Here is a 14,774-nt window from a genome sequence, read left to right as displayed (position 1 = left end):
TTTCTGATGAATGGTGATGATGGAGGAAGGGGATCAAAAAGGGCAAATTTTTGTTAATATAATTCTCGAACGGCCCCTTGTTCGTATTCACTCGGATAACTAAAATATTTTAATTTCGATTTTATTGCAATTTCTTTAATTTGAATCATTGAATCATTAATTAACATGCTCAAAAATTTTAATTGCTGATTTTTATAAGACTTTAATAATGACAGGATAATTTTTTTTAAATGTTTATAAATATATATATATAATTAATACAATAAACACCAGATTAATATTTTATGCTAAATATTTACATTTACAATAAAATAGACGGAATTAAAATAATTAATAAGGTTAACTGTAACTAAAAAATAGATGAAAGTATTAGATAAGTTAGAGAATATTCTTACAAATTGACCCTTAAAAGTTACGTTATATTTAAATGATATTCAGATTATTGGAGATATTTTCAACATTTCCACGTTGTTTAAAATAAATCTATGTAATATTTCGACTTGACTACTCTTTCAGAAATGATTATTCCAATAAACTACTTAATAATGATGTCATAATGTTTTCTATTTTTAGATAATAAATTTTGTTTTACTACATAAAAAAGAATTAGAATTAAAACATAGTAAACACGTCCACATAGTAAACATAGTAACTATCTAAACAAACAATAGGTCCATATTTGAAAAAAAACAGAAAAAAATACAATAAAATACAGTCGAAAATCTAAATGCGCTTGAAAAGCTAAAATTGTTACAGATTTCAGACATCATGATAAATGATAATGATTATATTGGACAATAGGTTATTTATATATATCTCTTCTAGCATGAATTTTAAATAATGCCACAGACAAAAATTATCGGAATCAACTATTTAATTTTTCGTAATAAATAATATTTATTCTATTATATGAAAATAAATAAATCTTGATCATAAATAATTTACAAAGGTTTAAAATTGACAGAATAATCCGAATAGGAGGCTTTTGATTTTGATGTTTTAAACACAGATTTTGGAACTATCGGCTTTGGGATAGGAATAGAAACGAGAGGAATCGATCGAACAGGTTTTAACATTGTTTTCAGTTGCTGACCTTGCACTGGTTCTTCTACAGTTGTCTTTTTGGCACGACTATTGGCTTCGATCATCTTTTGAATAAAGGTCCTAGTTACATCTGTTATCTCTTTTCCGTCGAGTGTGACTAGAGACGGACAGGATATGATTACGTTATCTTTATATCTGTACAGTTTACATACTGGATTTCCAGTCAGATATAATATTTTGAGCCGTTTCCAGTGCTTTATGGTATCAGAAATTTCGTGTATTTCTCCTATGTTATTTTTCTCAGCATATAACTCTTCTAGAGAAATTAAACTTTTTAAAGGATTCAATCTTCTCACTCGATTTCCGCAGATATCTAGAATCTTTAAAGTATACGAAACGGCTTGTATAGAATGATAATCAAATGCTAATGAATTTTCGTCATCTCTATTTTGATTTCCCAGGTGTAATTCTTCCAGTTCGGTTTGTTTATTCAAACCTATAACAGTCGTAATAAGGTTCCTATTTAAATATAATTTCTTCAATCTCTTCAGATTTTCCAAGTTTTCTATTTTACTTATATAATTGTTTTGAAGATATAACTCAGTTAAGTTGACCAGATGAGAGATGTTTTCCATCTTTCTTATCTTATTATCGAATAGATAAAGGGCAGTCAAATTGATGCAATTGTCAAGGTTTTCTATTTTCGAGATGTTCTTATCTTGCATGTAGAGATGAGTCAACCTGAACTGGAAGGAATCGTCTTTATCTTTAAACTTGACTTGAGAAGAACATCGACGGATTAAATTGTTATTAATCATCTATTAAAAATACAAAATATATTTATAAATATAGATCTTCGGTTTGATTGATCACACGACCTACACATTTACCTTGGAAGTATTTATGAATGAATTTTGAATTTGAATCTGTTGCTATGGCGACGTGAAGTGACGATTATCTAAATTACAAATATATATAAAAAATAATATAACACAATATACTAATATTAAAAAATTATTAAAATAATTAATGAATAAGAATCGTTTATATAAAAATTAACCATTACGTCACGACTATAGATAAATTGAGAACTTTTTTTAATGATTTATTTTTGATTAATATTTAAAATAAACTTATAAATACATTAAAATTAAATTTATTCCTTTAATCGTTTAAAAATTATTTAAAATTAATCAAATTCTTTAAGCAAAAAAAAGTTGTTATATGATCGGTTGTCATGACAACCGGTTTGAAGAGTAAAGAAGGCGCTGCGGTCGTCTTCATACACGTTCAGTCACCTTTTATTAAACCCAAATAGTGGAGGTGTAGTTTCTAATTTAGAAATATATTTACAACAGGTTGATTTCTTTTTGTGTTTACGTATTGACTTGATAATTTCAGTAAGTATACATGTTTGTTTGCGAATATGTATATATATAAATATGTTTGTATAAGATCTAGTTTTACGTGAATGAATTAGTTGTTGACTGTAATATGTATTAAAAATGGACTTATATAAATAAATTTCTGAATGAGTGGGCCATACAACCAATGATATTGAACGTAGTGTTATAATAAAAATAATATAATTAGAATATATAATTATGAATTTGAATGACAAGAAATATATTTAAGTCTGACCTCAATTTGTAAACTTAGCATTCTGCAAGTTATACATTTTTTTTTTTTTTTAAGTTTCTCAGTTTATTTCATACAAATCTAGTTTTAGTATTTTAGAGAATTTGAATATTATTGCTGTTTTTGCTTGAATAAGTTTCTCATATATGTTGTCTGTGTGTAATTTTTAAAATAGGGAAGATGAAATTATAAATAAGTTAGAAATAAACAGAAAAGTTATATATAAATATTTAAGAGAAATAACATATTTTTAAAAATTTTACAGGTAAGCATTTTTTGTAATTTTACATGCTTGGAAGACTTTTTAGTTATGGAGGATATTGTTAATTTTTTGAAAGATAACTGATTAGTGTGAATATAATTAAATATTCTTTGTTTTTATTGATATGGATGAAAGTTAGTTTTTTTTATAATAAAAAAAAATTTATAAAATTCCAAAGTTTATAAACTAAATATTATTTAACAAACAAATTTTTATAATATGAGTTTTAAAATTGGGTAAATATTTTTCTGTATTAATAAATATTTACTAAATAGATTTATTCTCTATACGACCTGGTCGTGGTGGGAGAGCCCAGTAATTTTACTTATCCATAGGGCAATGCAGGCTGGAGCACAAGCTCCTGGTAGGGACACCCATGCCAGTAAGGTCTATGGGGAGAAATGAAGCTAAGAGTGACCACACCCACATTCTGTGGTGATATTTATTATGGTAATAACTAGATCAAAGTGTGATACCGGCTCGGACGTCGCCCGGGTTAACAAGGTCCGCGTTCGTGGGTTAGGCAGAGGCTCACGTTCGAAAAATAGGCCACAGTCTCCCCTGGTTACCGGTGGCGAAAGCAGCACCGGCCCAAGCATGGCTACTGCAATGCCCTCAACAGATGTGAGGAACCAACCCAGCCTTGGTGTTTCTGTGGCAATGCATCCACAGACCACAAAGGCTGGAAAACCACGCCAACGGATGAAATGGACAACGGAAATGAACGAGTTTATCATCCGTACTTATTACACGATCACAAAACTCGAAACAAACACGACAGCATACAGACAACAACTACACCATAAATTCACACAACAATATCCTCACCTCACTGTCACTGAACAAAAGGTTGTTGATCAAAAAAGAACAATTATACACAACAACCTTATTCCACAAACAACACTTGAACTTATCAAACAACAGGTGGCTGATCAAATACATCAACAGACAGAAACATCTAACATTAATGAAGATCATGTAACCTGTCAGGATAAGTTTACAAAAAGTTTACATCACTGCACCAGGAACTAGCTAAACACCTAACACACATCATCATCAATCCACAGGACATGCCAAATTTTCTTACTCAGGGCATCACCTACATGAAACCTAAAAACAACAATACCACAGACCCCACACAATACAGACCAATTACCTGTCTTCCAACACTGTACAAATTATTGACATCCTGTATCGCAAACAAAATATACAAATATATTGAAGAACACGACATTCTAACGGAACAGCAAAAAGGTTGCCATAGAAATCACAGGGGATGCAAAGAACAGTTACTCATAGATTCAGTCATTCTACGGCAAGCACACAAACAACACAGAAACATACACATGGCATATATAGACTACAGAAAAGCATTCGACAGTGTTCCACACAGTTGGCTGCTACATATTCTACACATGTACAAAATACATCCATCGCTCATTGCATTCTTTCAAAACACTATGCAGCACTGGAGAACAGCACTACATCTCAGGGTTAGTAACACTTCCATACAAACAAACCAAATTTTTATTAGGCGAGGAATTTTTCAAGGAGATTCCTTGAGTCCTCTCTGGTTCTGCTTAGCCCTGAACCCATTATCCAACATGTTAAACAACACACAATATGGTTACAATATCTGACACAAAAAAACAACACAGTTTACACTGTCACATCTCATGTACATGGATGACATAAAACTTTATGCATCCACACAAAAACAACTTCATCAACTCCTACAAATCACACATTCATACACCAAGGACATACAAATGGAATTTGGCCTAGATAAATGCAAAACATTCACATAGAAAAAGGAATCCTGAAGAAAGAAGATTTTGCGCTTGGAAATGGAGACGTTATTGAATCCATGGAAGAGGGTGAGTTCTACAAGTATTTAGGATTCCAACAGGCCAAACTAACAGAACATACACAAATAAAGCAAAGATTAATTAAAGAATACCAAAGTAGATTAAATGCTATTCTCAGAACACAGTTAAATGCAAAACACACAGTCAAAGCAATAAACACATATGTCATTCCAGTACTTACATATTCTTTTGGAGTTATACATTGGACTCACACAGATCTCGAGCAACTCCAAAGGAAAACAAGAACTACACTTACTAAGCATAAACAACATCATCCTAAATCCGCCACAGAAAGACTAACCCTTCCACGTAAAGATGGCGGACGTGGCCTGATTGACATAGTTAACCTTCACTACAAACAAATACAGTCACTGCGAGAGTTTTTCTACAAGAAACAAGAAACATCACAATTACATAAAGCAGTAACTCTAGCAGATTCAAATAACACACCATTAAACTTACACTCACATCATATGGACACAACACAACATATAAAAGGCATAGACACCATTAAGCAATCGTGGGCTCGAAAGGCACTCCATGGCAGGCATCCTTACGACCTGGCCCAGGATTTTGTTGACAAAACTGCGTCAAACAGCTGGTTAGCTTGGGGATGTCTCTTTGGGGAGACGGAAGGATTCATGATCGCCATACAGGATCAGGTCATAAATACTAAAAACTACAGAAAACACATACTCAAAGATGCAACACTCACAAATGACACATGCAGAAAATGTCGCATCATGCCAGAAACTATACAACACATCACCTCTGATTGCAAGCTCTTGGCACAGACAGATTATTTACACAGACATAATCAAGTAGCAAATATAATACACCAAGAGCTTGCAAAGAAACACAAATTAGTAGACATCCACGAACCATACTACAAATACATTCCACAGACAGTATTGGAAAACAACACGCACAAAATGTACTACGACAGAGCCATAATCACAGATAAAACAATTTACCACAACAGACCAGACATCACACTCATTGACAAACACAATAAAATCACATACATTATAGACATATCCATTCCAAACATTCACTGAAAAAAATTAGCAAGTACACAGAACTCGCCCAGGAAATAAGGCATCTGTGGAGGATGGATAGGGTGCTTATTGTACCTGTTGTTCTCTCCTCTACAGGTGTCATACCACACAGACTACACAAAAGCCTGGGCACATTAGAATTGAATAGAAACACATACATCATACTACAGAAGGCCACTATATTGAATACATGTCATATTGTGAGAAAATTCCTGAATACAGACACACACACTGATACACTTCTTTAATTTCTGTTTTGGTTACTATGCCTTGACTTTGGTCCGGCATAGTACACAGCCACCGGTGTTAACCGAGTATATCTCACTTAACCCAACATAATAATAATAATAAATAAATAAATTTCTCAATGCAGAATGTTAATTAATCTGAAACCAGGATTTAAGTTTATTTAAATAAGTGTTTATTATAAGTGTGTAAAATTTTTTTTATTAATTTATGTAAGAAGAAAATTTTTTAATATGAAAAATTTATCATCTGAGTCTCTAAATGAAAATCTCAATGTGATTCCTGATAAATCATGTTTTAAATTTTAATTATAAATTAGTTTTTTAAAATATACTTTTTAAATTATATTAATTTTAAAAATATTTACACTTTAAATTAAAAGCAGTTTTCTGTTTTTACATTCATAAAAATTATTAAAGTTTGCTTCAAATAAGCTTTTTTATATAATTAATTTAAAATATTTTATATACTTTTCAAGTATATTTAGTTAAGTTTGAAGATTTCTGATAAGTATCAATGCTAATGATCTTTGTGAAAAATTTATTGTTATAAGAAATATTGTTATTTACTCAAAATAAATATAGACTTTCTAATCATTTAGAATAATTGAGCTGTTCATAGGTTAAATCAATTAACTTCCTTAATGATTATCTTAAGGATATATTATTATTTTTGAATTTTTTGCATAATTAATTTTATACATTAATTAAAATTTTAAAAGTAATTTCAAAAAATTTATATTATCAATTTCTCTGCTTTTTGTTTTCTGGACTTAATTGATTTGGCAAATGAATGGCTTAATTATGATAAATTAAAATAAAAAATAAAATTTGATTAGAAAATTAACAAATTTTTTGTGACTAAGATTATTCTTTAATGATTAAAATTTTTATTTTTTTAATTTACTATTTTAATGATTTACTATATTTTTTGTATGTATAATCCACAATGGCATATACTCTGCAGAAAATTGCTAGAAATGAAAATAAAACCACATAACTCTGCCTCATCATATTTATATACCCTGTGCCTATGGGAGCAGCATTGTTCAATAGGCATGCATTTATAATTGCAGTTTAAAATCAGTACATAACCCAAATCATCACATAACTCATACCGCCTTTCAAACTGCTTTTTAAACACAGATAACTTGCAGGTTAGGAATCATTCATTATGTGTACAGTTTTTGAGCTACTTTTGATCTCTTTCCTGTTGTGCACAATGATGTACTTTTGGCAAACCCTCTCACTTTAATTACATGTACTGTACTGTACTGTACAGTACAATAGTTCATGGACCCCTGACTTTGAAGAAACAACTTAAAGTTCTGCAAATATTTTCTTTTAACTTATAGTATATTCACATGACCACTAAGTAGGTTTATAAGAACAGATTTGTATGCTGCTAATAATACTAAAAAAAAATATCCATGTAGTCAATGCCTTTAATCCCTACTTTCCCTATCATGTACGGTACAAGAATGTATGTTTTGTAATCCTCTCCCCTTTAAAGTGTATACATAATTAAGGGATAGCCCCTTATATAGCTTATGTTAAATTTTAAAATTTTATTTTGTTATATATTCTGTTAATTTAGAAATTTATATGTGATAAGACTTAATTTATAGAACTGAATTATCTTAGTTATTGTATTTTTCTTTTTATGAGCTTCATAAATGATTTTAATTATTATTATTATGTTGGGTTAAGTGAGATATACTCGGTTAACACCGGTGGCTGTGTACTATGCCGGACCAAAGTCAAGGCATAGTAACCAAAACAGAAATTAAAGAAGTGTATCAGTGTGTGTGTCTGTATTCAGGAATTTTCTCACAATATGACATGTATTCAATATAGTGGCCTTCTGTAGTATGATGTATGTGTTTCTATTCAATTCTAATGTGCCCAGGCTTTTGTGTAGTCTGTGTGGTATGACACCTGTAGAGGAGAGAACAACAGGTACAATAAGCACCCTATCCATCCTCCACAGATGCCTTATTTCCTGGGCGAGTTCTGTGTACTTGCTAATTTTTTCAGTGAATGTTTGGAATGGATATGTCTATAATGTATGTGATTTTATTGTGTTTGTCAATGAGTGTGATGTCTGGTCTGTTGTGGTAAATTGTTTTATCTGTGATTATGGCTCTGTCGTAGTACATTTTGTGCGTGTTGTTTTCCAATACTGTCTGTGGAATGTATTTGTAGTATGGTTCGTGGATGTCTACTAATTTGTGTTTCTTTGCAAGCTCTTGGTGTATTATATTTGCTACTTGATTATGTCTGTGTAAATAATCTGTCTGTGCCAAGAGCTTGCAATCAGAGGTGATGTGTTGTATAGTTTCTGGCATGATGCGACATTTTCTGCATGTGTCATTTGTGAGTGTTGCATCTTTGAGTATGTGTTTTCTGTAGTTTTTAGTATTTATGACCTGATCCTGTATGGCGATCATGAATCCTTCCGTCTCCCCAAAGAGGCATCCCCAAGCTAACCAGCTGTTTGACGCAGTTTTGTCAACAAAATCCTGGGCCAGGTCGTAAGGATGCCTGCCATGGAGTGCCTTTCGAGCCCACGATTGCTTAATGGTGTCTATGCCTTTTATATGTTGTGTTGTGTCCATATGATGTGAGTGTAAGTTTAATGGTGTGTTATTTGAATCTGCTAGAGTTACTGCTTTATGTAATTGTGATGTTTCTTGTTTCTTGTAGAAAAACTCTCGCAGTGACTATTTGTTTGTAGTGAAGGTTAACTATGTCAATCAGGCCACGTCCGCCATCTTTACGTGGAAGGGTTAGTCTTTCTGTGGCGGATTTAGGATGATGTTGTTTATGCTTAGTAAGTGTAGTTCTTGTTTTCCTTTGGAGTTGCTCGAGATCTGTGTGAGTCCAATGTATAACTCCAAAAGAATATGTAAGTACTGGAATGACATATGTGTTTATTGCTTTGACTGTGTGTTTTGCATTTAACTGTGTTCTGAGAATAGCATTTAATCTACTTTGGTATTCTTTAATTAATCTTTGCTTTATTTGTGTATGTTCTGTTAGTTTGGCCTGTTGGAATCCTAAATACTTGTAGAACTCACCCTCTTCCATGGATTCAATAACGTCTCCATTTCCAAGCGCAAAATCTTCTTTCTTCAGGATTCCTTTTTCATTTATCTAGGCCAAATTCCATTTGTATGTCCTTGGTGTATGAATGTGTGATTTGTAGGAGTTGATGAAGTTGTTTTTGTGTGGATGCATAAAGTTTTATGTCATCCATGTACATGAGATGTGACAGTGTAAACTGTGTTGTTTTTTCGTGTCAGATATTGTAACCATATTGTGTGTTGTTTAACATGTTGGATAATGGGTTCAGGGCTAAGCAGAACCAGAGAGGACTCAAGGAATCTCCTTGAAAAATTCCTCGCCTAATAAAAATTTGGTTTGTTTGTATGGAAGTGTTACTAACCCTGAGATGTAGTGCTGTTCTCCAGTGCTGCATAGTGTTTTGAAAGAATGCAATGAGCGATGGATGTATTTTGTACATGTGTAGAATATGTAGCAGCCAACTGTGTGGAACACTGTCGAATGCTTTTCTGTAGTCTATATATGCCATGTGTATGTTTCTGTGTTGTTTGTGTGCTTGCCGTAGAATGACTGAATCTATGAGTAACTGTTCTTTGCATCCCCTGTGATTTCTATGGCAACCTTTTTGCTGTTCCGTTAGAATGTCGTGTTCTTCAATATATTTGTATATTTTGTTTGCGATACAGGATGTCAATAATTTGTACAGTGTTGGAAGACAGGTAATTGGTCTGTATTGTGTGGGGTCTGTGGTATTGTTGTTTTTAGGTTTCATGTAGGTGATGCCCTGAGTAAGAAAATTTGGCATGTCCTGTGGATTGATGATGATGTGTGTTAGGTGTTTAGCTAGTTCCTGGTGCAGTGATGTAAACTTTTTGTACCAGAAATTGTGAATGTTGTCTACACCAGGTGTCTTCCAGTTGTGTGCTCTGTTAACAGTGTATTGGAAATCATGTATGTTTATTTCAGCACAGGGCATAGTTGGTATGTTGTGCAAGTTTCTGTTCTCCTCCTCGATCCAGCCTGCATCAGCATTGTGCGTGACAGCACTGGACCAAAGAGAAGACCAATATGTTGTGAGTTCTTCTTCTGTTGGTGTGTCACTGTGCTGTGTATCAGTGTTTGCTTTGTTATTAATTTGTCTGTAAAAGAGTTTTTCATTGTTTGTAAATAATTTATTTTGTTGTTTTCGTAGTGTACATGTTTTGTATCGTTTGAGTCTACGTGCTTTGACAGCAAGTTTTTGTTTTAGTGTATCAATGTATTCTGTAATGTGTGTGTTGTGATGTTCATGTTTTGTGTGTGTTTTTATTTTCTTGAAAATGTTTTTGAGCTGTTTCCTTAATTTAAGTGTTATGTTGCTTTTAGTGTATTGTGTCAGCCTGCCTAATTGCTGTCTAATGTCATTTATTTGTATTTCTATTCTTCTCTGCCAGGCAGGCTTGTGATAGAATTTTGTTTTCTGTGTGTTTGTCTGTGATTGTACTTTCAGTCCATGGTGTGTCACTACTGTGACTGCCCCAGCGTAAACTAATGTATGAATGTCTGCGAGTGTAGAAATTGAATGAATGTAGTGTGATAGTAAGTGAGTGTTTACGTAATTTAGTGTTTTTCCTACTTCCTTTGACGTGTTGATTTTTGGAATTCGTGGTCGTTGTGTGGGATCTGTGCCTGTATATTTAGTGAGTGTTTCCTGAAATATAAGTGAGAGCGTATTAACTAAATCCATGTCTATGTTATCAGTGATGGACGAGGAAGTGTCTGTAGTATCATTAGTGGTAATTGTTGTATGTGTGTTATTATCAATGCTTGTTGCTGGATTATCCTGACAGGTTACATGATCTTCATTAATGTTAGATGTTTCTGTCTGTTGATGTATTTGATCAGCAACCTGTTGTTTGATAAGTTCAAGTGTTGTTTGTGGAATAAGGTTGTTGTGTATAATTGTTCTTTTTTGATCAACAACCCTTTGTTCAGTGACAGTGAGGTGAGGATATTGTTGTGTGAATTTATGGTGTAGTTGTTGTCTGTATGCTGTCGTGTTTGTTTCGAGTTTTGTGATCGTGTAATAAGTACGGATGATAAACTCGTTCATTTCCGTTGTCCATTTCATCCGTTGGCGTGGTTTTCCAGCCTTTGTGGTCTGTGGATGCATTGCCACAGAAACACCAAGGCTGGGTTGGTTCCTCACATCTGTTGAGGGCATTGCAGTAGCCATGCTTGGGCCGGTGCTGCTTTCGCCACCGGTAACCAGGGGAGACTGTGGCCTATTTTTCGAACGTGAGCCTCTGCCTAACCCACGAACGCGGACCTTGTTAACCCGGGCGACGTCCGAGCCGGTATCACACTTTGATCTAGTTATTACCATAATAAATATCACCACAGAATGTGGGTGTGGTCACTCTTAGCTTCATTTCTCCCCATAGACCTTACTGGCATGGGTGTCCCTACCAGGAGCTTGTGCTCCAGCTTGCATTGCCCTATGGATCAGTAAAATTACTGGGCTCTCCCACCACGACCAGGTGGTGACCATGGGAGAGTTATTGTTATTATTATTATTAAGCTTTTGTTTTAATTTTAATAAATGTTGTTGAATTAGTTTTAAACAATGATAGGAAGTAATATATTTGAAATAAATTTTAAATTATATTATTTATGCCAAAATAATTATAGCATAATTATATCACAAATATATTCATATTTCCAACAAAGTATTTTTTAAGTACACTATATTTCATTATAGATTATTTTATCTAAAATAGTTTTTTCCAACATTGTTAATTTTTAATGATTTTGTATAGTAAAGAATTATTTAAATATTGTATTTTTGAGATCAAAGGTCTTGTCTGTAATAAGTATAACTTTGGTCTGTTGAAATATAGTTTTCAGCATATCAAATATCTGCCAAATGCATATGACAGAATTTCTTTGAGCATTTCATCTTGTTTCTTACCTTGTTTCATGTTCTAAATTTTTTTCCAAAATTACTTTTCTCTCATAAAAATGCAGTTTAAATTGTTATACTGTCTAAATTTTAGTTTTTACAAATAAATCGTAATATGAAATATATAAAAAATATATATATTTTAATATATGAAGCTTTTTAGTAAAAGATATGTTATTTAAATGTATATAACATTTTAGATTATTTTTTATAGTTTTACTTTCATTGAAATTATAACAATAAAAAGAAAAAAATTAAAATTAATATTTAACCCCTTCTGGGTTCTTCTTCAGGAAGAAAAAAGAGCTGGATCTTCTAAACGAATATGAACATAAAAACTTTGAAGTTAATCAAACGATGTAAAATTCAAATGTCCAGATTTTTTAACATATCCATTCAGGAAAAGTGTTTAAAAATGTTCTAAACTAACAGTCCACATGCTCAATGTTCTAAAAATAGTGATCAACATGCAGTGTGAAAAAAGGTTCTACATTAATGAACCATTCACAAAAAATGGCTTTTAAACACAAATTCAGAGTTTGTAAATAAAATGCACAATGTCTGAGATCGTATAATTGTAAGATATGTCCATGTGTTCCTGTAGCATCTGCAATTCTGTAAATTTAATTTTCATTGTGCAGTATAGACTGCCAGGCCATTGAAAGACATATTTTGTCTTTCGAATTATGGAGGATTAATCTGAGGATTTGTATTACGCAGCGGTTAAAGGTTCGTGTAAATTAATTATTTTGGGTTATACACCTCACTGTGTGGATTGACTTTACAGAAAATGACTCAATATTATATACCAATTAACATACCTTAAATCAAAGAATCACTTTTCTTCAAATTGATGAAAGCTCTTCAAGATTTAATTTATCAGTGACCAAATAAGTTATTCTAATTAAGATATTTCATGTGGTTGCTGATGAGGATTTAACTAATCTTGAAAACTTTTTGACAATTTGGAAACAAGTGCTTCTTGATTTCAGGTTTAATGTATATTAATAGGAATATTTTTGTGTGTTTTAAATTTCAGAACATATCTTAGAAAATCCTAAGGCTATTTAAAATTCAAATGGGTCTTCAAAATGCAAAATTATGTAATTCACAGACCATAGATTTAATTAAGACTATATTTTTCAGATTACCATAAATTATTGCTTTGAAAATGAAATTTATATTATACACAATTATTCAATATCAGCCTATTAATGAAAATAGCATGTTACAAAATGTGCGATATACTTTTTATATATCCAAATCTTTTAATTATCTGAAATTTTAAATGAGATGTTTTATGTTTGTTGTATCCCAATTTATAAAATTGATAATACAAAATCTGAGAATGTTTTCTTTAAAACTTAATATTAGAAGTTTTTGAGAACAATGAACTTTGTATTTTATAAATATTCATTGCAGAATAGAAAATGTATTGTTTTTTCAAATTTAAAGTTTTTATTTTTCAGTTTCTAAAAAAATAAATTTTGAATTCAATAATATAAGAATACTTTTCAAAAAGTAATTATATTCAATTTACACTTTAATCTAAAAACATTTTTCATGTGAATTTGTCTACAGTGTGATTGTGATTTATAAGAAAATTATATTTTTTGAATATATATATATATATATATATGAAATTGAAAATTTATGCAAATTTATCCATTTATCCCATAAAATCCCATAAAAATATTTTAAAATTTTTCAGTGATTTAATACACACAGTTGCCAATGTAACTACTTTTCAGATTATTCTATCCAGATAAATTAAAATTTAGAGAGAGAATTTTTTGAATTAGCTAAATAAGATATAATTAAATGAAGTTTTTAACAAAGATGTACTGTACATACATTACTTGAGAATTTTTTTTTTTTTTAAGAATTGAAGTATAGTAAAATAAATATTATTTTCTATAGTTTAATTCTTGAGCTAATATATAATTTTTGACTTTACATGAGCATATTAATTTCATTTTTATGATTTGAAGTATCCTCACAAACCTAATTTAGAAGAATTCATGAATTGTTTAATAATTTCAGAGTTAGATAATTAAAATTCCTTCTTAATTGCAATGTTTGATAAAGTGCAATGCTTCACTATATCTTAATGATTATGTTATAAGCAAGTGACTTCTACTATTGGCCATTGTTACAACTTGATTTTATAACAAGCTTATAACAATGCACAAACTTACTAATATCATAAATTGTAACTACATTTTACATACATATAGTATGTAAAATGTAGTTACAAGTTTTCATTCATATAATCATGTTGATTAATATGAATGAAAGCTTTTCATTGGATAACATAATTGTAAGTAATTATAGTATATAATTTTCTAAAATTAAGCTTTCCTAAATGGGTGTCTGCATGTTATATTAAATAAATTAAGTACAAATTTATGCATATATACAATTTGTTTAAAAATTGTTAAAAACAGTTTAATATTGTGTATGCATAAATATGTACTGTACTTAAACTAGTGTGATTGTTATATATTATTATGCTTTATAGAAGCATAAAAAGTACTAGGAATTATTTTAAAAAACTACTTTTAGCATTTTCAGCTCATGAACATCTGAAGTTTTGAAAGTACTGGAGACTATATAAAACTGTTTGTTTTTTTGTTTCAATAAATAATTCTT

The 14,774-nt window shown here is 31.1% G+C and overlaps 2 protein-coding genes across 2 annotated transcripts in view; one reads left to right on the top strand and one right to left on the bottom strand.

Annotated features, from left to right (window-relative positions):
* Positions 1–840: 840 nt before the first annotated feature.
* LOC136990264 (protein phosphatase 1 regulatory subunit 42-like) lies at positions 841–2,026 on the bottom strand. The gene is made up of 2 exons (XM_067288651.1): positions 1,935–2,026; positions 841–1,862 (listed from the first exon to the last, which is right to left on the bottom strand). Exon 2 carries the CDS (start codon positions 1,860–1,862, stop codon positions 942–944), a length of 921 nt encoding a protein of 306 aa, XP_067144752.1. The 5' UTR covers positions 1,935–2,026; the 3' UTR covers positions 841–941.
* A 251-nt stretch (positions 2,027–2,277) lies between these two features.
* The window catches only part of melt (melted), a 63,346-nt gene continuing 50,849 nt past the window's right edge, over positions 2,278–14,774 (top strand). Inside the window, 1 exon segment of the mRNA XM_067288694.1 lies at positions 2,278–2,444. The gene's annotated coding sequence lies outside the window, so the exon portion shown is untranslated.

The sequence above is a fragment of the Centruroides vittatus genome, unplaced genomic scaffold, assembly GCF_030686945.1.
Source record: "Centruroides vittatus isolate TY-2023 unplaced genomic scaffold, ASM3068694v2 scaffold_899, whole genome shotgun sequence".
Taxonomy (NCBI): domain Eukaryota; kingdom Metazoa; phylum Arthropoda; class Arachnida; order Scorpiones; family Buthidae; genus Centruroides; species Centruroides vittatus.
This window is presented reverse-complemented; position numbering and strand designations above follow the sequence as displayed.